Source organism: Nerophis ophidion, linkage group LG09 (genome assembly GCF_033978795.1).
Source record: "Nerophis ophidion isolate RoL-2023_Sa linkage group LG09, RoL_Noph_v1.0, whole genome shotgun sequence".
In the NCBI taxonomy this organism is placed as follows: Eukaryota; Metazoa; Chordata; class Actinopteri; order Syngnathiformes; family Syngnathidae; genus Nerophis; species Nerophis ophidion.
Window position 1 is genome coordinate 61,016,052 of NC_084619.1, and position 24,521 is coordinate 61,040,572.

At 40.4% G+C, this 24,521-nt stretch overlaps 3 protein-coding genes and 1 long non-coding RNA gene across 7 annotated transcripts in view; 2 read left to right on the forward strand and 2 right to left on the reverse strand.

The window, feature by feature from the left end:
* cryzl1 (crystallin, zeta (quinone reductase)-like 1) overlaps positions 1 to 1,629 on the forward strand; it is an 11,922-nt gene extending 10,293 nt beyond the window's left edge. The window contains exon 12 of the mRNA XM_061911392.1: positions 1,276 to 1,629. Within this exon, the coding sequence (XP_061767376.1) occupies positions 1,276 to 1,372 (97 nt within the window). The 3' untranslated portion in view covers positions 1,373 to 1,629. The remainder of the gene's footprint in view (positions 1 to 1,275) is intronic.
* setd4 (SET domain containing 4) lies at positions 1,586 to 15,799 on the reverse strand. 2 transcript variants are annotated; one of them, XM_061911387.1, is made up of 14 exons: positions 15,606 to 15,799; positions 15,203 to 15,337; positions 12,877 to 12,954; positions 12,718 to 12,813; positions 12,606 to 12,643; positions 12,441 to 12,529; positions 10,611 to 10,847; positions 8,748 to 8,807; positions 8,544 to 8,673; positions 8,299 to 8,473; positions 6,512 to 6,590; positions 6,359 to 6,439; positions 6,168 to 6,291; positions 1,586 to 4,547 (listed from the first exon to the last, which is right to left on the reverse strand). In XM_061911387.1, the coding sequence occupies exons 2-14, from the start codon at positions 15,237 to 15,239 to the stop codon at positions 4,374 to 4,376; spliced, it is 1,398 nt and encodes a 465-aa protein (XP_061767371.1). In that variant the 5' UTR covers positions 15,240 to 15,337; positions 15,606 to 15,799; the 3' UTR covers positions 1,586 to 4,373. The 2 variants fall into 2 exon arrangements, with proteins under 2 accessions (XP_061767371.1, XP_061767372.1); XM_061911388.1 differs by lacking the exon at positions 15,203 to 15,337 and having other exon boundaries at positions 12,606 to 12,813.
* Positions 12,603 to 18,044, forward strand: LOC133559542 (uncharacterized). The gene is made up of 3 exons (XR_009808197.1): positions 12,603 to 12,837; positions 12,919 to 12,969; positions 16,678 to 18,044. It is a non-coding gene; the product is annotated as an uncharacterized LOC133559542 (long non-coding RNA).
* Positions 17,570 to 24,521, reverse strand: part of LOC133559534 (echinoderm microtubule-associated protein-like 4) — a 50,521-nt gene continuing 43,569 nt past the window's right edge. For all 3 annotated transcript variants that reach the window (XM_061911383.1, XM_061911384.1, XM_061911385.1), the window contains one exon: positions 17,570 to 20,267. In XM_061911383.1, the coding sequence (XP_061767367.1) occupies positions 19,749 to 20,267 (519 nt within the window). In that variant the 3' untranslated portion in view covers positions 17,570 to 19,748. The remainder of the gene's footprint in view (positions 20,268 to 24,521) is intronic.

A 24,521-nucleotide genomic window follows, 5' to 3' on the forward strand; every position in this document is an offset into this window, starting at 1 on the left:
AAGCGGTGAAGCTGTGTTTTTTTGCACTTGAATTTTATTTATAGAACATACATATTATTATGTATTATTCATTCAGTTGGTTTTTAATTATACAGAATGTATATGTTTGTGTTTTCATTAGTTTTTAGGAGTCTCTTCTTTTGTAGCACATTTGATTAGTATTTATTTTTGTACCAATAATGTGCGATACAAGAACTCTTGCAGTGTTTACTTCTGTGTGATATGTGCGATACAGGCAGTCTTGCAGCATGTTGGCTTGTGTGTATGTGCGATATAAGCATTCTTGCAACGTGTTTACTTGTGTGTGTGATATCATGTGTGATACAAGCAATCCCGCAGATTGTTTACTTGTGTGTGATATCATGTGCGATACAAACAGTTCCGCATATTGTTTACTTGTGTGTGATGTTATGTGCGATATAAGCAGTTTTGCGACGTGTTTACGTCTGTGTGATATCATGTGCGATACTAGCAGTCCTGCTGCATGTTTACTTATGGGTGATATCATGTGATACAAGTAGTCCTGCAGCGTGTTTGTGTGCAATATCATGTGCAATACAAGCAGTCCTGCAGTGTTTACTTTTGTGTGATATCATCGAGATACAAGCAGTCATGCAGCGTGTTCACTTGTGTGTGATATTATATGTGATGCAAGCAGTCATAAAGTACTATCTATATCATGAGCGATACAAGCAGTCATGCACTGTTTGTGTGTGATATCATGTGCATTACAAGCAGTCCTGTAGTGTTTACTTTTGTGTGATATCGAGATACAAGCACTCATGCTGTTTTCCTGTGTGTGATATCATGTGCAATACAAGCAGTCATGCAGCGCGTTTGTCTGATATCGTGTGCAATGCAAGCAGTCCCACAGCGTTTGTGTGTGATATAATGTGCGACACACAGTCCTACATGTTTACTTGTGTATGATATCATATGCGATCAACACAGTCCTGCAGCATGTTAACGTGTGATTAATATAATGTGTGATACAAGCAATCCTGCAGTGTGTTAACTTGTGTGTAATTTCATGTGCGATACAATCTCATATTATTCGACAATGTTTATTGTATCCTGGTCAACTAAGTAAGTTAGATATACAATTATTGAATATGATTAAAATATAATTCAGTGTTAATATTTCAGTGGGCCCCGGGCCCCCCCAGTAGTGGAAAAGTCAAAAAGGTTAAGAAACCCTGCTTTACAATGTTTGAACCACATGTAACATAAAAACAGTGACGTCAATTACCGTGTTGAAATACGCCATCTTTGCAGACCTCAAGCCGAGGCGGCGGTGTCTGTCCAGGAAGCCCTGGTTGCCATGGAGAACGTGCAGCTCCAGCGCAGGAAAAAGGCTGTGGTTCAACTGTGAAAACCTGACGCTTTGTGTGGAACTTCTGGACATTCTGATGAAGACACAATTTATATTCCATGCAGACTTACAAGAGACATCTTCTTAGTACACTTCATAGTTCTCACACACAAATACAGTGCATCACTTTTTCCACATGTTCTTATATGACAAAATGGAATCAATTAATTTTCGCCCTCAAAATTCTACACACAATACCCCATAATGACAATGTGAATTATTTTTGCCAATTTATTAAAAGTGAAAATACTCAAAAATGACATGAAGATACATATTACCTACTCAGTGGCCTTGTGGTTAGAGTGTCCGCCCTGAGATCGGTAGGTTGTGAGTTCAAACCCCGGCCAAGTCATACCAAAGACTATAAAGATGGGACCCATTACCTCCCTGCTTGACACTCAACATCAAGGGTTGGAATTGGAGGGTTAAATCACCAAAAATGATTCCCGGGCGTGGCCCTCGCTGCTGCCCACTGCTCCCCTCACCTCCCAGGGGGTGATCAAGGTTGATGGGTCAAATGCAGGGAATAATTTTGCCACACATATTGTGTGTGTGACAAGCATTGGTACTTTAACTTTTTAGTCCGACGCTTTGTTCAGTATATTGTTGATGCACCTTTGGCAGCAATTACAGCAGGGGTGTCAAACTCAAATACAGAGTGGGCCAAAATTCAAAACTGAACAAAGCCGCGGGCCAAGGTTGAACAAATTAACCTTTTAATAGGGACCCAAACAAGTTTTGCAATGAATATTGAACAAGCAAGGCTTAAATAGGGCAGCATGGTGTGACAGGGGTTAGTGCAGCGTTTCTGAAAGTGTGGAGCGGGCCCCACCTGTGTGGAATAGAGACATGACAGGTGGGGCGCGAGGAACGGGAGGGAATTTCACTTTAAAAAAATGTTTTATTATTATATTCTTGCGGCGGCAATGACCAAGAAGAATGCGGAGTTGGAATATAATTACAACACTTTATGTAAATATTTAAATACATATTTATATCATATTTACATATTTATATAATATGTAACTACAAGCTCCATTCACAGACAGAGTCCCACTGCTCGGCCGTAATTCTTTAGTGGCCAGCTGCCACAAATAAATGAATGTGTGGGAAACCCTGACTTGAATGTTACTTGATCTTCAATAAATTTGAAAATGTTAAGCTTGGCATTAGCGTTCTGTTGTGGCGATGGGGGCAGGTGGGGCTTGAAAACTCCCCCTTGTCCAAAGTGGGGAATGACAAAAAAAAGTTTGAGAACCACTGGGTTAGTCCATCTGCCTCACAATACGAAGGTCCTGAGTAATCCTGGGTTCAATCCCGGGCTCGGGATCTTTCTGTGTGGAGTTTGCATGTTTTCCCCGTGACTGCGTGGGTTCCCTCCGGGTTCTTGGGCTTCCTCCCATGGAACAGGCAGAGCTTATATAACATAATAGTGCAAAATCAACTTTAAAAAAACAAACGAAAAAACATCAGTGGTATATTAAATAAAACGTAATTAAAAAAATTAATGCCTCTTTTCTATTTGCAGCTTTCTGAGGTAAATATCAACATTAACTTTTTCCGCAGGCTAATAAATTCAAAAATAAAATAAAAATTAGGTGGGTGGGGTTTGGTGGTAGCGGGGGGTGTATATTGTAGCATTCCGGAAGAGTTAGTGCTGCAAGGGATCCTGGGTATTTGTTCTGTTGTGTTTATGTTGTGTTACCGTGCGGGTGTTCTCCCGAAATGTGTTTTGCCATTCTTGTTTGGTGTGGGTTCACAGTGTGGCGCATATTTGTAACAATGTTAAAGTTGTTTATAGGGTCACCCTCAGTGTGACCTGTATGGCGTTTGATCAAGTATGTGTGTGTGAAAGCCGCATATGTTATGTGACTTGGCCAGCACGCTGTTTATATGGAGGAAAAGAGGACGTGACGGCATGTTGTAGAGGACAGTGCCTTTAAGGCACGCTCCCAATATTGTTGTCCAGGTGGAAATCGGGAGAATGGTTGCCCAGGGAGATGTTCGTGAAGAGCACTAAACTTCGGGAGTCTCCCGAGAAAATCAGGAGGGTTGGCAAGTATGAGTATTAGCGGTGAATGTGGTGTTACCGGCAGGCCAGCTCTAATGTTAATTTGATATTGCCTCAAGGGCCAAATGAAATTAAACGGCGGGCCCAATTTGGCCCGCGGGCCAGAGTTTGACACCCATGAATTACAGCCTCAAGTATTTTTGACTTTGCACACCTATCTTTGGGCTTTTTCAACAATTCCTCTTTGCAGCACCTCTCAAGTTCCATCAGTTTGGAGGAGATGTCTCTGTACGTTGCTCCCGCTATACTGACTAGTCTCCCAGTTCCTGCTGCTGAAAACCATCCCCACAGCACGATGCTGCCACCACAATGCTTCACTGTAGGGATGGTATTGGCCCGGTGGTTTCCCTTCAAACATGACACCTGGCATCAATCTTTGTCTCGTCAGACCAGGGAATTTAGTTTCTCGTTGTCTTTTGACTAAGAAATGGCTTCCGTCTGGCCACTCGAGCCTGATTGGTGGATTGTCCTTCAGGAAGGTTCTCCTCTCTCCACAGAGGAATGATGTAGCTCTGACTAAGTGACCATCGGGTCTATGGTCACCTCCCTGATTAGGGTCCTTGGTCACCTCCCTGATTAGGGTCCTTGGTCACCTCCCTGATTAGGGTCCTTCTCCCCTGATAGCTCAGTTTGGACTAGAAAGAGTGCTGGTGGTTCCAAACTTCTTCCATTTACGGATGAAGGAGACCACTGTGCTCATTGGGACCTTTAAGGCACCAGATATTTTTCCCTACACTTCCCCAGATTTGTGCCTGGAGACAATCCTGTCCTGGAGGTCTACAGACAATTCCTTGGACTTCTTTTCTGGTGTGTGCTCTGCCATGCACGGTCAAGTGTGGACCTTCTGTATAGACAACTGTGTGACTTTCCAAATCATGTCCAACCAACTGAACTGGACTCCAATGAAGCTGTAGGAACATCCCTCATCCGTCAGCTTGCGTCGTTGACATCCGGTTGGCATGACAACACGCTCGACACTTTGAGTGAACCTTGTAGCGACTCTAGGCAGCTTCCCAGGATATATTTCTCCTCCAGCCTCAGTGCCTCCACTACCTGCAGCTGCTCCTTCAACAATTGCTCCCCCTGCTGGAGAAGACTGGCGATCTAAGAAGAATAAAACAATTACAAGCTTGCTTAAACACTCTTTGACACGTACTTACATATGTATGTACCCAAGTATGCACGCACGTATGTACACGTGTATGTACACACGTACGTAGGTATGTACATACGTATCGCATGCATGTATATATGTATGCACCGCATGTATTTACACATGTATATACGTATCTTTGTATTTACATACGTATGTTTGTATATACGCATGTATGCATGTTTGAAGGTACTTATGTATGTTTGTATGTACATACATTGGTATGTTCGTACGTATGGAGGTACACATGTATGCTTGTATGTACGTACATATGTTTTTATATACATTAATTTGTGTTTGTATGTATGGAGGTACATATGTATGTGTGTAGGTACGCATGTTTGTATGTATGTACATATATGTGTATGTACGCACGTATGTAGGTATGTACATACGTATTGCATGCATGTATGTTTGTATGTACGTATGTAGGTATGTACATACGTATTGCATGCATGTATGTTTGTATGTACGCAAGTATGTATGTATGCATGTACATACGTATGTACGTACGTATTGCATGTGTGCGTATGTATGTACGTACATATCTTTGTATTTGCATACGTATCTTTGTATTGACTTACATACATATGTATTTACATACGTACATATGTATGTTTGTATTTACGTACGTACATACGTATGTTTGTATATACGTATGTATGCATGTTTGTATGTACATATGTATGTTTGCATTTATGTACGCACATACGTATGTATTTACGTACGTATGTATGATTGTATGTACATACATATGTTTGCATTTACGTACCTATGTATGATTGTATGTACGTACATGTTTGTATGTAAATTAATTTGTATGTTCGTACGTATGGAGGTACATATGTACGTGTGTTGGTACGTATGTACGCATGTTTGTATGTACGAATGTTAGTATGTATGTAGGTATATTGGTATGTCCGTACGTATGGAGGTACATCTGTATGAACTTATGTGTGTAGGTATGTATGTACATGTTAGTTTGTATGTTCATATGTATGTTTGGATTTTTGTACATACATACGTATTTTTGTATTTACGTACGTATGTATGATTATATGTACATACATATGTTTGTATGTAAATTAATTCCTATGTTCGTACATAGGGAGGTACATATGTATGTGTGTAGGTACATATGTTTGTATGTGTGCACGTATAGAGGTACATATGTATGCTTGAATGTACGTACATTTGTTTGTATGTGTGCACGTACGGAGGTACATATGTATGCTTGAATGTACGTACATTTGTTTGTATGTGTGCACGTATGGAGGTACATATGTATGCTTGAATGTACGTACATTTGTTTGTATGTGTGCACGTATGGAGGTACATATGTATGCTTGAATGTACGTACATTTGTTTGTATGTACATTCATTCGTATGTTCATACGTATGGATGTACATATGTATGTGTGTAGCTACGTATGTACGCATGTTTGTACGTACGTATGTTTGTATGGATATACGTACATTATGTTGGTATATACATACGTATGTATGTTCAAACATGTATGTATCTACATATGTATGTACATATAAGTATATATGCGTGCGTCCTCACAAACCTGATCCAGAGCTGTGAGCGTGACGAACAGCAGTCCTTCACACAACTTCACCGCCGCACATACGCTCCACCGCTCGGCCTCCTCGCCCACCGCTTGGCCGTGCAACACTGCCCTCCACTGGTGACTGGTGAAAAAACATTGGCGCTTACAGAAGAGTTGGAGAGCCTCTTTGTTGGATTTGCTGGTCTTACTAAAGTGTTTGTGGCAGGGACATCATCCTGAGAGCCGTCATCAGCCTCCAGCCGGGACCTTCGCTGCACACGGTCAGATTACTGGGAGGGAGGAAGCAAGACGTTTGAAATTCACACACCGACAGAAACATCGGTAAAAACAACACAACTCACTCCAGGAAATCGTTCTCGCTGAGGAGCTTCATCTTCTGCTCCAAACTTTTGTCACCTTTCAGGAGCTCACAGAGGGTTTCTGCACAACATAAAGACAACATTTTTAGGCCCGCTCTACACCTGATACCAAAATATTTTTTTTAGTTACTGTTTTCCAAAAGTTATACAATCACACGGGAGCATATCAATTTGTATTCCACACAGAAACATTTTGGATGAGCCAAAACAATGTAGTACACATTACAGCCTGTATGTAGCGCTGTGTAATCCTACCACAGAAGATGAAGTGCAACAGTGGCATAAACACTGTTTAAGGCCACAACCTCTCGGGGAAGCCACATGATCATGGCGACCGGTCACCATCACCGTGAAGGATGGGATTGCCTCATTAATAAAATAACTTTGTTTTTACCCGGGATGTAACGTTACGAACATTTCACATCATTACTATTATCACAGTATTGTAGAACCAAGTGTCATTACATTACGTGGACCTCGACTTAAACAAGTTGAAAAACGTATTCGGGTGTTACCATTTAGTGGTCAATTGTACGGAATATGTACTGAACTGAGTAATCTACTAATAAAAGTTTCAATCAATCAATCAAAATAATCAAATACAGTAAATAAATAGCCACACAAGATAATTTCTTGACAGAAGAAATATGTTATATAATATTGTTCATCCATCCATCAATTTTCTACCGCGTATTCCCTTTGGGGTCGCGGAGGGCGCTGGAGCCAACCTCAGCTACAATCGGGCGGAAGGCGGCGTACACCCTGGACAAGTCGCCACCTCATCGCAGGGCCAACACAGATAGACAGACAACATTCACACTCACATTCACACACTAAGGCCTTGTAAGACATATTTTTTCGATGGTTTAAATGTGTTTATCTTCTTCAATTTTATTTTGTAAACATTTTTTAATGCTAAAGAACAAAAACTGTTGGGTCAGGTTTCGATCATCAATCAATGTTTACTTATATAGACCTAAATCACGGGTGTCTCAAAAGGCTGCACGAGCCACATCGACATCCTCAGCTCAGATCTCACATCAGGGCAGAAAAAAAAACTCAACCCTATGGGATGACAATGAGAAACCTTGGAAGGCACCGCAGAGGTGGGACGCTGACGGGCCGTAGTTTGGGGTCCCCTGGTGTAAACTATTACAGTACCAACTAGGCTGCAGTCAGTCTCACAGCTCCTGCAGTGTGTCCACCATTAATTTGAAAAATATTAATATCAAAGAATTAAATGGGGCCACAAACAAGATCTTGTTTAGGGCCCTGCCAATAGTGATGGAAAGTTTGGCTCTTTTCTTAATTTAATCTAATTCGTCGCCTTGAATTTTATACTAACTTAGCAAATATGAGGGGTTTGTGTTCGAACAAATCAACAATAATAAACATGTAACCAAACTCAGCAGATTCTGGGACATGATTATTCTCATTCATTATGTTCATGCAGCCAACCATCGATGAACTCTACTTTTTCTACTATTTCACTTTCCTTTTCTTTGACGCACTGACATCAAAAGAGTCTGCTTCGTTCTTGGGAGATATTCACCGAGGGAAAAAGTTAACTGGAGTGAACAAAAGTGACCGTGTCCTTTTTTTGGCGCGTGCACAGAACGACTTCTCTTTTTTATTTTGTGAAGTATTTCTTGGGAGGTGCAGCATAAATTATTTCTAGTTAAGGTTTTAGAAGAAGGACTGTCAGTAGTTCACTTTCTTTTAGTAAAGGAGCACTTGTGTGGCAGCTAATGATGTTCAAATGTGCCCACCTTTGTCCACGTAGACTACGCTGTGCGGGTTGCCCGGGGCGACAAAGCCATACTCCAGCAACAGGCGCTGGTTGTCATGGCAACCGTAGTTGATAAAGGCCTGCTGGAAACGCGGCGTCCTGCAAACACTCCTGATTTCGTAGCACTTTGTCGCCTGGTTGAATCCCGCGTGGACCTGAGGCGAGACAACAGGAGACACATTGGCAGCACTTCCACGTCTGCGGGTCTGACGGGTGTTTGTTTACCCGCACGTCAGGACGGTGGTTGAGCAGGTCCAACAAGGGAGCTAAGGCGTACACGTCCTGTCCCTGCAGAAAGCTGTTGGACGGCTGAGGCATGAAGACGGAGCGGGTGTTGACGCTGCACCATGCCCACCTGGGAGAGAAGCATTCACCACATTTTTTTTGTTGTTGCATCCAAAAGCATGATAAGACAAAGATGGCGTTTACCTGAACGCTTCATATGTCAACACGTCTTCCACCGGCTCACTGAGGACCCGCTGCAGAGTCCTGGACAATCAAACGCCATTAAAAAGCACAATTTCCTTTTTTTTCAAAACTAATCTCATAAAAAAAGAAAAACAAACAAAAGAAAGAAAGAAAATAAGAAAGAAAAGACAAGAAAATAAAGACAGAAAATAAAGACAACCAAAAAATAAAATAAATAAAGAGACAAGGAATTAAATAAAAATAAGAACAAAATAATGAAATAAAGAAGAAACAAAATAAAATAAAGGGAGAAGAAAAAAGAAAGTAAAAAAGAAGGGAATAAATATTGAACTAAATAAAGAGGGAACGAAAGAAGGAACAAAATAAAATAAAGATAGAACAAAAAAGACATAAAGAGAGAAGGAAATAAATAAAAAGAAGGAAAGAAATAACAAAAAAAGAAAATGAAGAAGGAAATACATTTAAAAAGAAGGAAATAATGAAAATAAGAAAGACAAGACAAGAAAATAAAGACAGAAAAAAAGACAAACTAAAAATAAAATAAAGAGACAAAGAATTAAATAAAAATAAGAACAAAATAATAAAATAAAGAAGGAACAAAATAAAATAAAGGGAGAAAAAAAGTTTAAAAAAAGGGAATAAATATTGAATTACATAAAGAGGGAAATAAAGAAGGAACAAAATAAAATAATGATAGAAGAAAAAAGACAAAGAGAGAAGGAAATAGACAGAAAAAAAGACAAACTAAAAATAAAATACATAAAGAGACAAAGAACGAAATAAAAATAAGAACAAAATAATAAAATAAAGAAGAAACAAAATAAAATAAAGGGAGAAAAAAAGTTTAAAAAAAGGGAATAAATATTGAATTACATAAAGAGAGAAATAAAGAAGGAACAAAATAAAATAATGATAGAAGAAAAAAGACAAAGAGAGAAGGAAATAAATAAAATAAAGAAAAAAAAAAGGGAAATAAATAATGAAAAAAGAAAATAAAGAAGGAAATACATTTAAAAAGAAGGAAATAATGAAACACAGAAACACAAAAAAGAGGGAAAAATTTAAGAATTAAATTAAATAAATAAAAATAGAATAAAGAAAAAATAAAAAAGAGGGAAATACATTTAAAATGAATACAATAAAGATAAAAAAGGGAAACAAAGAGAAGGAACAAAATAAAATAAAGACAGAAAAAAAAGGAAAGAAGGAAATAAATAAAAGAAATAAAGAGAAAAGGAAAGAAATAGAGGGATACAATTAAGAAAGAAGAAATTAAATAAAAATAAGAAGGAAAGAAACAAAGAAATGAAAGAGGGAAAGAAAAAAGAAGGAACAAAATAAAATAAAGACAGAATAAATAAAGAAATAAGGAAATGAATAACATAAAGAAAGAGAATGAAAGAAAGAAGAAAAATCAAAAAGAAGGAAACAAATAAAGAAAGAAACAAAAAGAAAGAAGGAAACAAATAAAGAAAGAGAAATAACCAAATAAAGAAGGAAACAAAGTAATAAATTAAAAAGAGTGAAATAAATAATAAATAATGAAACAAAAAAGAAAGAATGGAATAAAATAAATTAAGATAGAAGAAAAAATAGATAAAGAAAGAAGGAAATAAAAAAGAAAGGAAAATGACCAAATAAATAAGGAAAACAAATTAAAAAAGAATGAAATAATTAAACAAAAAAAAGAAGGAACAAAATGAAATAAATTGAGATAGAAGAAAAAAAGAGAGAAGGAAATATATAGAAGGAAGAGACGGAAATAAAGAGGAAAATGAATAAAAGAAAGACAGAAGAGAAAAAGAAACAAAGAGTAAACAGAAGAAAGAGAGAGAAGTTGACCAAGAGTCATCTAGTGTTTACTTGAACAGGTGCTGATGAGAGGAGTGTATTCGTCGCACGGTCTCCTTCTGCTGGAGCCCTCGCTGCCGCACGCCAGCCGGAAGCACCGCCATGACATCATGGCTGAAGTAGGCGGGGCACGTGTAGGTGGTGGGCAGGACATCCACGTAGGGGAACCAATCAGAGTCCTGTCCTCTGTGTCGCTCACACACCAGGAACACACAGAGCGCCAACATAGGCGAGGGGCGGGGCTTCCAGCTGCAGCGACGAGACAAAATCAAGTATCAGGACACGCTACCAATTTTCTGCTAATAAATGAAGTGAAGTGAATTATATTTATATAGCGCTTTTCTCTAGTGACTCAAAGCGCTTTACATAGTCAAACCCAATAACTAAGTTACATTTAAACCAGTGTGGGTGGCACTGGGAGCAGGTGGGTAAAGTGCCTTGGATGGCGGAAGCGGGTATCGAACCTGGAACTCTCAAGTTGCTGGCACGGCCACTCTACCAACCGAGCTGTACCGCCCCAAATTTTAATTGCTTGGTCATAAAATGTTATTTTTTCAACGTAACATGTCAAAATGAGCTGTCCAGTTGTTGCACCCCACAAAGTGTTTGTACTGTAAGTATTAAGGGTGTAACAGTACGTGTATTTGTATCGAACCGTTTCGGTACGGGGGTTTCGGTTCGGCACGCAGGCGTACCGAACGAGTTTGGAAGCAGAAGTCTTCACAAGCTGCTCTGCTTTCTGCCTCTGTCTCTGCCTCATTATCCCGCCCAAAGAACCATCTGATTGGTTACATACAAAGCCAATCAGCAGTGCGTATTCAGAGCGATGTAACAGCCAATCAGCAGTGCGTATTCAGACTTCAGAGCGATGTAGTCAATGATTCAGCATCGAGCAAAGATATTCGTTTAGCAGGGGAGGAGCGGACTCTACCCAAATTATACTAAACACTTCCCAGTCACAACTATTACAAACATCACTATGAGCCCATTGACCTTCTAGAAACTTAAACTGCAGCTCAGCTCGCTCACAGTATAGGCTTGAGATGAAGGCTAATTAGCTTTTAGCGTAACGTTAACTCATTTTGCTGTGTGTGTGTGTGTCTGTATGTTATTTCATTGAATTCCATTGTGTTTAGGGATGAATAGTCTCTCCTATTGCAATTGTACTATTTTTCAGCTATACTTACATGAATCATTAGTAATGTAGCAGCCTAGTTTTGAATAGCAGGATCCCTGCAATCACATGTTGATAAAAAATACAACTTTTACATAATAAAAGTCAACTACAGGCTTCCCAAATGCTGTAATAAATTAAGCATGATGAGTTGACATTAAACAGTTTCAATGGAAACTGTTTAATGTTGCACTTTTTATATGTAGAAGAAATGTTTTTTCATTTGATTTAATCAAAGCAACAACTTGAAGCAGTTTAATGTGGATTAACGTGGGCAGAATTATTGTAGTGTTCCCAATGTTAAAAGGATAAAGCCATTGTTTAAAAATTTGGTAAATAAATACCCCCAAAAATTATATTTTGTTGTTTTCTTACTGTACCGAAAATGAACCGAACCGTGACCTCTAAACCGAGGTACGTACCGAACCAAAATTTTTGTGTACCGTTACACCCCTAGTAAGTATAGTTTTGACACACCAGCTTTTTGATTGTAACATTTTTTTTTTTTTTTTACTAACACATTCGGCGGTATGGAAATAGCCATGGAGGACGGCTAATGCTAAAATTAGCCCGGCTATGGCAAACCCAATGTAAAGTAGCATAAAGCTAGCGCCTTTTTGAAGAGTGGAGGCTTGCTTTAGGTTGGGATTGGGTATCGTGGTTTTTACCTCCTGATAAACGGGCCCAGGTAGCTGTCCATCACAGTGGACGTTGTCAGGAGACAGGACTGTGGCAGAGAAATCAGCAACTGACCGGCCTGGCGAGCAGAGAGACGAGAGAAGATGCCAACATCCAATCAACATCTCCCATGCAGGTGACCCAACCCCTGCTACCTCCATGTTCCTGACCGCCTGCAGACCTCGTCCTGTGCCTGCGGGAAGCACCAAGACACGGACGTGAGGCGCGCTGGTTAAATGACTCAACAGACCCTCGGTGTCCCAGGACCTGGGAAGGTCGCCGGGCGCAGCGGCGTGGGTTCGAATCCCCGCCGACGAAGGAACCTCAGCAGCCTAACGCACTGAAGACGGTGGCTCAGAGACGCTGGAAGGACAAAACCATGGCGAGGTCAGGAGACGCCGGTCCAGCAGCAGTGCACTTTCATACCCGCTTGGGCGACTCTGCCATGTTTCTTCTTTCTCCTTCTAGAAGCTCGTCCACAAGCCCTCATGGCGCCACCTGGACCTGGATGGAGGACAGGTACCAAGCGTGTGGGACTGACTGGTGGATACTCATTTGTCGTCTTTGGTTCGTGTTGTGTTTATAACAAGGGTGTCCGTAGTTTTAACGGCCCGCGTCACAAACATTAGCATATTGATATTAGCATGTCAGCTTTTTAGCTGAGTTTGCAAATATTTTGTCACTGGACATATACCTGTTAGCATGCTAATGTCAGAATGCTAACACCTTTAGCTAATTTTGCAGTATTTTGTCCCTTGACAAATGATACCTGTGAGCATGCTAATGCTAGTATGCTAGCTTTTTTTATTAGCTAGTTTTGTAGATATACACCTAAGCGTCAAGTATTTTGTCATTTGACAAATGATAGCATGCAAACGTTAGTATGGGAGCTTTTTAACTAATTTTACAGCTATAAACCGCAGCGTTAAATATTTTGTCACTTGACAAAAGATACCTGTTAGCATGCTGATGCTAGTAGGCAAAGTTTTTATTAGCTAATTTTGTAGTTATACATCACAGCGTCACATATTCTGTCAATTGACTAATGATAGCATGCTAAAATTAATATACTAACTTTTTTAAACAAATTTTGCAGCTATACAACTCAGCGTCAATTTTTTTTTCACATGACAAATGATACCTGTTAGCATGCTAACGCTAGTATACTAGCTTTTATTAGCAAATTTTGTAGTTATACATCTCAGCGTCACGTATTTTGTCAATTGACTGATAGCATGCTAAAATTCATATGCCAGCTTTTTTAAACCAATTTTGCAGCTATACACCTCAGGGTCAAATGTTTGGTGACTCGACAAATAATACCTGTTAGCGTGCTAACACTAGTATGCTAGCTTTTTAAGATAATTTTGTAGGTAAACATCTCAGCATCACGTATTTTGTCAATTGACTAATGATAGCAAGCTAAAATTCATATGCTAGCTTTTTTAAACTATTTTTGCAGCTATACACCTCAGCGTCAAATGTTCTGTCATTCGACAAATTATACCTGTTAGTATGCTGACGCTAGTAGGCTAGCTTTTATTAGCTAATTTTGTAGTTATACATCTCAGCGTCATGTATTTTGTCAATTGATTAATGATAGCATGCTAAAATTAATATGCTAGCTTTTTTAAACTAAGTTTGCAGCTATACACCTCAGCGTCACATATTTTTTTCAATTGACTAATGATAGCATGCTAAAATTTATATGCTAGATTTTTTAAACTAATTTTGCAGCTATACACCTCAGCTTCAATTTTTTTTTCACTTGACTAATGATACCTGTTAGCATGCTAATACTAGTATGCTAGCTTTTTAAGCTAATTTTTTAGGTAAACACCTCAGTGTCGAGTATTTTGTCACTTGTTAATGATAACATGCTAAAACTAATATGCTAGCTTTTTTAAATTAATTTTGCAGCTATACACCTCAGCGTCAAATATTTTGTCACTTGACAAAGGCTACCTGTTAGCATGCTAACGTTAGTATGCTAGCTTTTTTAGCTAATTGTGTAGTTATTCATTTAAGCATCAAGTATTTTGTCACTTGACTATTGATAGCATGCTAACATTAATATGGTAGCTTTTTTAGAGTAATCTTGCAAGTATACAACTCAGCGTACGCCTCGGGATCCCCCGGGAAGAGATGGACGAAGTGGCTGGCCAGAGGGAAGTCTGAGCTTCCCTGCTTAGGCTGCTGCCCCCGCGACCGATCTCAGATAAGCGGAATTGATTGATTGATTGATACTTTTATTAGTAGATTGCACAGTTCAGTACATATTCCGTACAATTGACCACTAAATGCTAACACCCGAATAAGTTTTTCAACTTATTTAAGTCGGGGTCCACATTAATCAATTCATGGTAAGGAAGAAGATGGATGGATGGATGGCTGGATGGATAAGAGAGGCCAACCTCACACAGATGTAAAGTAGATGTCATAAAACAGGACTTTTCTGTAGGTCCTTTTGCGATTTTCTACATTAAAATTGCCGTAAAAATGTTTGTTTATGCAGTTACTTTTTTTAATATTTTAAAATAAATGTTCTGATTAATGACGTCATCCAGCCAATCCCCTTTCCGAAATCTCCCCAAACTCGCCCTTCTTATTATTAAAATAATAAAAACATGAAATACATAACTGTACAAATGTAGCACACTTTTTTGAGATAGTCTGATGATAGGAGTGTGCCTGCGTATGAACAAAAACACGTCAATAACTACAATTTTACATGTTATAAGATGTTACTCACCTAAAATGCGACAATAATAAACATAAACACCATCCATCCATCCATTTTTTACCACTTGTCCCTTCCGGAGTCGCTGGAGCCTATCTCAGCTGCGTTTCGGGCGGTAGGCAGGGTACACCCTGGACAAGTCGCCACCTCATCACAGGGAACATAAACACTATATTAGTTAATAGCATATATAACTATTAGACAAAAAAAATGTTGCAGAACAAACATTTGGGACATTTGAGGGGATTTTGACAAGGTGGGGGGCTTGGTGACGTCACTAGTAAAAACATTTTTATTTTAGGGTAATTCAAAAACATTTTTTTACGGAACAAACGAATGGCAGAGTTATTTTAATATTTAAAATGATAAATAGATGTAAAGTAAACGTCATAAAACGGGATGATTTTTTTTATACCGTGAATCTTGCTAGCTTGCTGGTTGTCTCGCACATGAAGTTTAGACCGGGTTTTATTCTCGTAAATTTTTTCCTTCTCATTTCCTTCGGTTGACCATCCGAGTAAAGGTTATGTGAGCAAGGCATGTGTTGTAGCGCGTCTGTAGGCGCCTCGGGTTGTTTATTGATTAAATGTCGACCATGCGGTTCGAGTCACTCACTGTTAGCAATGTGATTAGCATTAGCGTACAGGCGCCACACAGCGGGTCTTCTTCGTTAGTCAGCAACTGTTAACACGCGCTTTATCGACCCCTACAGGATGTAAGTGGAATCGCAACAACACAAACATTCTATATTTAAAAAAAAAAGATAATTTCGTTTAGTAGTTCAATTAAAAATACTCCAATATTTTATATATTCGCTACAAAGAAAAAAATATTTCGTAAAATGCAAAAATAATTACAAAAAGTTAAATATTTACACGCTTGTTTTTATTTTGTTTTAAAGAACTGCATAAACTACCCGGTCTCTTAGTCTGAATTGAATCTTTTGCACCGAATACGTATTTCTTCAAATTTGAGTTATTTTTAAACATTTGCCAATACTTTATAAGCTAAAGAAAGACTTGTGAGCTGTACTGTATCTTTAAAATTACTCAATTCGTTCATCTAATACAGACCTAGGCAAATTAAGGCCCGGGGGCCGCATGAGGCCCGTTACGCTTTCCATTCTGGCCCACCGGACCTTCCCAAATATTTTTTTTTTTTAGATCTTTCAGATGTAAAGTGTAACTGCCATTATGATGTGCACTCATGTTTTCTAATGACCGGAAATTTCAACTTTACTTAGTCTTTCATTGCTTGGAATTTGTGCTTTTGGATGATATTATGGTCATCTAATGAGTTACTATGGTAATCTATTTAGTTACTATGGTAATCTATGTCACAGCAGCTCAGACTAGGCACGAAACAGTGTGGGCGGGAAGCGTTTTCATAGACGCGGAAGGAGATTTTCACAACAAAGTTCTAAAGCTCAGTGATAAATCACATATATCATATTGTAGGTGGGTTTATTTTGTTCATACTTCCCGCAGGCACAGGACGAGGTCAGCAGGCGGTCAGGAACATGGAGCTAGCGGAGGTTGGGTCACCTGCATGGGAGATGTTGATTGGATGTTGGCATCTTCTATTGTCTCTCTGCTCGCCAGGCCGGTCAGCTGCTGATTTCTCTGCCACAGTCCTGTCATAGTTCATATTCCGACTGGACAAGTCTGTAGAGAAGGCCAGTAACGTGTTGGGAGTGGAGCTGGACTCTCTGGCGGTAGTGTCAGAGAGGAAAAGTCTAGCAAAACTCCTAGCCTTTATGGACAACACCTCCCACCCACTACACTCGGACCTTGGGGAGAGAATGAGCACGTTCAGTGGAAGGCTCAGACTCCCTAAATGCAACACGGAACGACACAGGAGAGGTCCTTCATACCGACAGCCATCAGACTGTATAATGCATATGTTCCTTCTTGATTGCACTTAAATGTAGAATATATGTAGAATATATTTATATTATTCATATACTTATATATATATGTTATATAAGATTTATTATTGTCTATTTCGAGCAAACTGTGGTGCTGAATTTCCCCCAGGGATCAATAAAGTACTTTCTATTCTATTCTATTCACTGTTTATTGAATTTTTGTTGCGTTTCAATTGATTGTGAAATATGTCGATCAAAAGGGGGTGTGACATTCATATTTTGTCAATATTCAGTGTTTTATCGTTCATAGAAAAAAAATAAAATTCCATTGTTTTTTAGGGCGGTCTGTCGTTACATTTTTAGCATTCAATCAGACATTATTGTGAGGTTTTGTATTAGTGTTCCTAAAATTAGACATACTGGCCCCCAGACACATTTTTTTCTCTAAATGTGGCCCTCGAGCTAAAATAATTGCCCAGGCCTGATCTAATAGCAATGAATGCAACAAAGTCTAATTTGTCATCCGTTTTTATTTGCATCCACGGTCCACTTACTTTACAGGAATGCATGACAGAAGACAAGAATGGCTCACTTGAACATGATTAACGTCTCATAACATTTGAATCCAGAAAGTTCCCCTAAAAAGAGCAGTCCTAGCCCAGCCCCTCGATGAAGGTGTGGCACTTCACACACCAGCGTAAAAAAAAAACAAAAAACAACAAGCAGACGACTTTTTTGGAAGGCAGAATGGACATTGTGAAGACATACGGTCCAGAGGTAATATTCCAACCAATCAAACAAGTCCACAGGGAATACTCTCTCCTGATTGGCTGCCTGTTTTTAAATCTTTAAAAAAACAGAAACACACTTCACTCCAGTTTCTCCTTAACATTGTTAGTCACAGTTTTGGAAGTTCATGGCAACGTTTACACTGCAGGGTTGGATTTATTTATTTTTTTGGTCAAATCCCATCTTTTCAGTGGCCGTTCATGTTCCAAAAAATGCGATGGAGAATGTGAACGCTAACTGACCCGCCTGCGGATATGACATAACACTGCACGCATTGTTTACGGAAGTAAACATAACTTCCCACGGTCTGAAAAATTTGAAGAATTTTGTGCAATTACGCTCAACATTTTCTAAACCAAATTATTGTACGTAGAATATTAAGAAAGAAGAGGACAAGTGTGGAGAGGCGGAGCCGGCAGTCCGACAGCGAGGCAGGGCACACCGTAGCCCAGCCCAAGATGGCAGCGAGGAGGCGTGGCCGGCAGTCCGACAGCGAGGCAGGGCACAAGATAACGGCGAGGAGGCGTCTACGATGAGCGAGCCGCGCCAGGAGCGACGGCGCGATCAAGATCAGGTGCGTGGATCGCGCACTTAGGGACAATTTAGTAATCCTCTCGCACTGTTTAAAAGGGCAACATGACAACGTCGGGGAGAGAGGCGGAGAGACGAGGGGCCATAGGGAAACTGACACTGAGCGGGAGAGGAAGAGAGCCAGAGGCAGACGACGAGCGAGCGGAGAAGAGGAGCTTAAAAAGCGACCTGCACTGAGGTTTTATTTGCAAAAATAAACAAAGTCACAACCCTGCTGAACAATGTCTCTATTTGGTGGTCCATGGAACCCGCATGACAGCGAGAGACTGTCACAACAAGTATTTTAGATCCCGCGGTTTTACGGGATATTTTGCTACGAGCAGTCGGAGACAGGAGTGGTGGAAATTAACCGTGAGTTCCCAAAACATTTTATTTATACCCTGTTAACTATTTTTTTTTTAACCTCCTATATTGACAAATTATTATGATTACTTTGATGTCGTTCTGGTCGGAAGAATGCGACCTGAGCGCGGGAGCGTTCACATCAAGGACACTCGCATATATATTTAATAGATACCGTATTTCCTTGAATTGCCGCCGGGGCGCTAATTTAAAACCTCTTCTCACTCCTGCGCTTACCAAAGGTATGCGGTAAAAAGTAACCATGCGCTAATTATTTTAAAACCTCTTCTCACTCTTACACTTACCAAAGGCATGCAGTACAAATTTCAGTGTGATGAAAGCTTGGACCTTAAATCCTTCTGAATAGCTCTTAATCTTGTTCCCTTTACGCGATTTCAAATTACCAGTATTGAAATCAGCCTCCTCCATTTTGAAAATGATGACAGGGGAAGTGTCACTTTTCCCCTCGTGACGTCACAAGTTTGACCAGGCGGTAATACTAAGCATGCGCTAATTATTTTGCGAAGCGAGTTTGACCCAGCAGTAATTCAAGGCAGGCGCATACTATATGCCCTGCGGCAATCCAAGGAAATACGGAATGTAAAAATACGAAATCGCACTGACATGAAAAAAATCCGATTCAGCTCGCATATTGGGGAAAAGACGGGAATTGACCTGCAGTGTGAACGAGGCCTATGTTGTGTTCGCCTGCAGTCTGCAGTGAGGGATTACTGTAAAGCGTTGTCCTTTACAAAAGCATCATTAAAAATGTCTTACAAAACAGGCGGGCCTGCGACAAACTGACGTTTAAAAAAGATTTCTCACAAAAGAATCGTGGAGGAGGATTTAAAAATGACATGTAAAACATCTCGGCGATTAAAACAATCGTGTTGAAATTGGAGAGGAATATGTCAATGCAGGTTGTGTCCCACTGAAACTTCTTGAAATGTGTCCTCCGCGCGCACACTCCTATGTGGGGGGCGTGAGCGGGGGAAGGCCCTCGTCGCTGGGCGTGGCCGTGTCGTCGCTGGGGTCCAGGCTGTCCTTCAAACTCACCGTACTGTCGGACGGGGGCGGAGTCGCCTCGGAGGGGGGCGGAGTTAATTCCAAGGCGGGCAGCGCTAGGTCGGCGGGCGGCAGTGGTGTATCCGTCGACAACTCGGTGGGCGGCGGGGGCGTTTCCGTCGACGACTCTCGGGCCCCGTTGGCCGTCGGGGTAAGGGCGGCGTCTTCGGCGGGACCGGGGGCAGGGTTCGCCATGGAGGGGGCGGGGAAGCGGTCCGCCCTGGAAGGAGCGGGGACGGGTTCCGCCCTGGAGGGGGCGGGGACGGGGAGGCTATCATTCAGCGAGATGGCCGACTTCTCCACCAGTCGCCACTGCATGATGCTGGTGTCCTTCCCGCCCGTTGAGATCAGGTGACTGTCGTTGTGCATGAAGCTGACGTTGGTCACGTGACTGCTGTGCGCGCTGTACTTGTGGCTGGGAGCCTGTGCACACACACACGCAAACATTTTTACAGACTATAGGGGTTTTGGTAGGGGTGTAAAGGTACATGTATTTGTATTGAACCGTTTCGGTCCGGTTCAGAGGTGTACTGAACAAGTTTCCACACGGACATATTAAGTAGCGTACCGCATGTTGTGTAAACAATGCACACCGAGGCACAACACACGGCATGCTAGCAGCGACTGACCATACGTCCTCTTTTCACCGGATATGTCCTCTTTCGCGGTGCTGTCCGGGTGGAGTTTCTTAAATTCCTCAAATGTCCGGCATTTTGAGTTAGGGCTGCGTGTATTTTCAATGTACTGTACGTTCGGGGTTAAGAAGGGGTTAAAAACAAAACACATTGTGCACGCAGCAGCATTCGTGGGGGAGGGGCAGAGACAGAGAGAGCGAGAGATTTATGATAAACGTGCATGGCTTTTTATCCATAGATTTCAATCCATCCATTTTCTACCGCTTATTCCCTTTCGGGGTTGCGGGGGGCGCTGGCGCCTATCTCAGCTACAATCGGGCGGAAGGCAGGGTACACCCTGGACAAGTCGCCACCTCATCGCAGGGCCAACACAGATAGACAGACAACATTCACACTCACATTCACACACTAGGGCCAATTTAGTGTTACCAATCAACCAATCAAGGTGCATGTCTTTGGAAGTGGGAGGAAGCCGGAGTACCCGGAGGGAACCCACGCATTCACGGGGAGAACATGCAAACTCCACACAGAAAGATCCCGAGCCTGGATTTGAACCCAGGACTGCAAGAACTTCGTATTGTGAGGCAGACGCACTAACCCCCCTGCCACCGTGAAGCCCATAGATTTATCAGATTTAATTTTTTGTTTTCTATAGCAGGGGTTTTCCGTCCCACAGCTAATTTTTTAAAAGCCCACGGCACATTCTAAAATACTATTAAAATAAAAACATATCAAAAGTGGAATAAAAAAAGATTGAAGGTTAAATGTAATTTAGAAAAAGTTGCAATGTTGATTTATAAAACAAAGCTGTTTTTTTTTCTTTCAAACTGTCATTGCTCAAAACATAATATTGAATCAAAATCAATGTTATTATGAATTATTGACCTATCCAAGTTTCCGATTACTTCACATCAAATATTCCACAAAGAAAAATATTTTTGGTGGAAGATTATGCAAATTTGGTAAATAAATACCCCAAAAAATTATATTTTGTTGTTTTCTTACTGTACCGAAAATGAACCGAACCGTGACCTCTAAACCGAGGTACGTACCGAACCCAAATTTTTGTCATTGGTTAAAGAACCAATGATGGTCACACACACACACGAGGCGGCTCGAAATTATTCCCTGTATTTGATCCATCACCCTTGATCATCCCCTGGGAGGTGAGGGGAGCAGTGAGCAGCAGCAGTGTCTACGCCCGGGAATCACTTTTGGTGATTTAACCCCCAATTCTAACCCTTGATGCTGAGTGCCAAGCAGGGAGGTAATGGGTCCCGATTTTATAGTCTTTGGTATGACTCGGCCGGGGTTTGAACTCACGACCTACCAATATCAGGGTGGACACTCTAACCACCAGACCACTGAGTAGGTTAAGAGTGGGATTCGGATTAAGTTTAAAATGTGAATGGGGTGGGATTAGGGTTAAAGATGGCAAGGTTAAGGATTAAGTTTATGTTTGGGTCTGGAGTTCAGGTAAGGGATGAGTACCGTTACCATTGGAACAGATGCTGGTATTTTTGGTATTTTGTGCGTTAACAAATAATTGTTTTTGTTTTTTGGTGACATGCTGAGATAGGCTCCAGCAGGCCCCGCGCCCCTGAAAAGGACAAGCGGTAGAAAATGGATGGATGGACCTCATTTTTTATTTCAACATTTGAAAGTGAGCTGATTATCATAACCGCTGTCCAGTTATATACATTTTTCTTTATGGGGACGGCGTGGCTCGGTTGAAAGAGAGGTCGTGCCGGCAACCTGAGAGTTCCTGGTTCGATCCCCACCTACTACTAACCTTGTCACGCCCGTTGTGTCCTTGAGCAAGACACTTTTCAACCTTGCTCCTGATGAGTCATGGTTAGGCCCTTGCATGGCAGCTCCCCGCCATCAGTGTTTGAATGTGTGTGTGAATGGGTGAATGTGGAAGTAGTGTCAAAGCGCTTTGAGTACCTTGAAGGTAGAAAAGGTCTTTACAAGTATAACCCATTTACCATTATTTAATTTTTATGTATGACAATAAGTTGCAGTTACAGTTAAGTTAAAGTTAAAGTACCCATGATTGTCACACACACACAAGGTGTGGCAAAATTATTCTCTGCATTTGATCCATCACCCTTGATCACCCCCTGGGAGGTGAGGGGAGCAGTGAGCAGCAGTGAGGGCCGCGCCCGGGAATAATTTTTGGTGATTGAACCCACAATTCCAACCCTTGATGCTAAGTGCCAAGCAGGGAAGTAATGGGTCTTATTTTTATAGTCTTTGGTATTACTCGGTCGGGGTTTGAACTCACGACCTACCGATCTCAGGGCGGATACTCGACCACTAGGCTACTGAGCGGTTGCAATTCCAAGACAGTAGTTTATAGCTCATGGGTTTTTGTTGCGCCCTAAAAAGTGCTAATACTGTAAGTCTTGTACCTATAATGCAACGAATGAAATCCCCCAAAAATTTTATTGCAACATTTTAAAAATGAGCTGATTATGATAACTGCTGTCCGATTGTTATATCCTGTTTTATTATTCTTTAGTAACTATCTCATTAAATTGCAATTACAATTTCAAGTCCAACAGATGGTGCTAACGAATAGCTCATGGTGTTTTGCTATTTCGTTGTAGAGTTAATACTGTAAGTATTCTAATTATTAAGTAACAGCTGTTTGATTGCAACGTGCATCTAAGATGTAGTTTTCATTGACAAATTTGGAGGTGTTGAAATCGCCATGTAAAATTGCTAATGCTAATTAGTAAAATGTAAATAGCAAAGCCTATGTATATTAGCATTAAGTTAGCACATATTTGGAAAAGTGAACCCTTATATAACTTTTGTTATTCTTACTTACCTACGATGCTAATTTTCGGTACTTGTGTGTGTAAATAATGTATTTGATAATCAAATATTATTTAATTGCAACATTTAAAAAATTAGCTGACAATAATAACTGCTGTCCAGTTGTTACATCTTGTTTTATTATAATCATATTACCATTTTCAAGTATGACATTGAGTTGCAATTACAGTTGCCAGTCCAAGCTGTAGATGGCTGTATTGTATAGTTTGTGTTTTGTTTTTTGTTGTGCCCTAAAAAGGGTTACTACGTTAAGTGTTGTACTTATTACGCACCGGCTGTGTGATTGTATCGTGCATCTGAGTTGTAGTTTTCATTAACAAATTTGAAAATTTTGAAATCGCCATGTGAAACTGCTAATGCTAATCAGTAGTACGTCAATAGGAAAAATAATGTATATTTTGGCAATTTTGGAAAAGTGGACGTAAGTAACTACTTACGTTGGAGCAGTACCTGGGAATCAATATCAATAATCAACAGTACCAATTTTCAGTACTTGTGTGTGTTAATAAATGTTACTTGTGTTTGATAATAAAACCTAATTTTTCTTGCAACATTAAAAAAATGAGCTGATAATATCTGTTGTCCAGTTGTTATTGCTAGTTTTATTATCATTTGAAAGTATAACAAAAAGATGCAAGTCCAAGACGTTAGATGGCAGTAGTGTTTAATTCATGTTTTTTTTTTGTTGCGCTTTAAAAAGTGTTGGTACTGTAAGTATTGTACTTGTTCATGGTGTTTTTTGTTGCGCTTTAAAAAGTGTTGGCACTGTAAGTATTGTACTTATTTAACAACAGCTGTTGGATTGCATATTAGTTGTAGTTTCCATAAACACATTTATCGGTGTTGAAATGGCCATGCAATTAACAGCAAAAGCAATGAGTTATCATCAAGCGGCACATTTTTGTCAAAGTGGAGCCGTACGTATGTTAAAGTGTTTTTAAAGTGAAATTCCCATGTTGGCATTGAAAATTGCCAACAAACTAAAGGTAGTTTGGCGGAGTATGCTCTCTGTGCTGCTGGAGTGATCGCCAATTGCCAAAGTGTCGGCAACCGGGCGTGAAGTCAAGCACAACCCAGGTACTGCGACACAGCAACATCGGATTTAAAAAAAAGTATCTGATCCGGTACCCATCCATGGTTGGGGTCAAAGTTGGGATTGAAATTTGGGACTGGGGCGGGTTGTCAGATTATGGTTAGG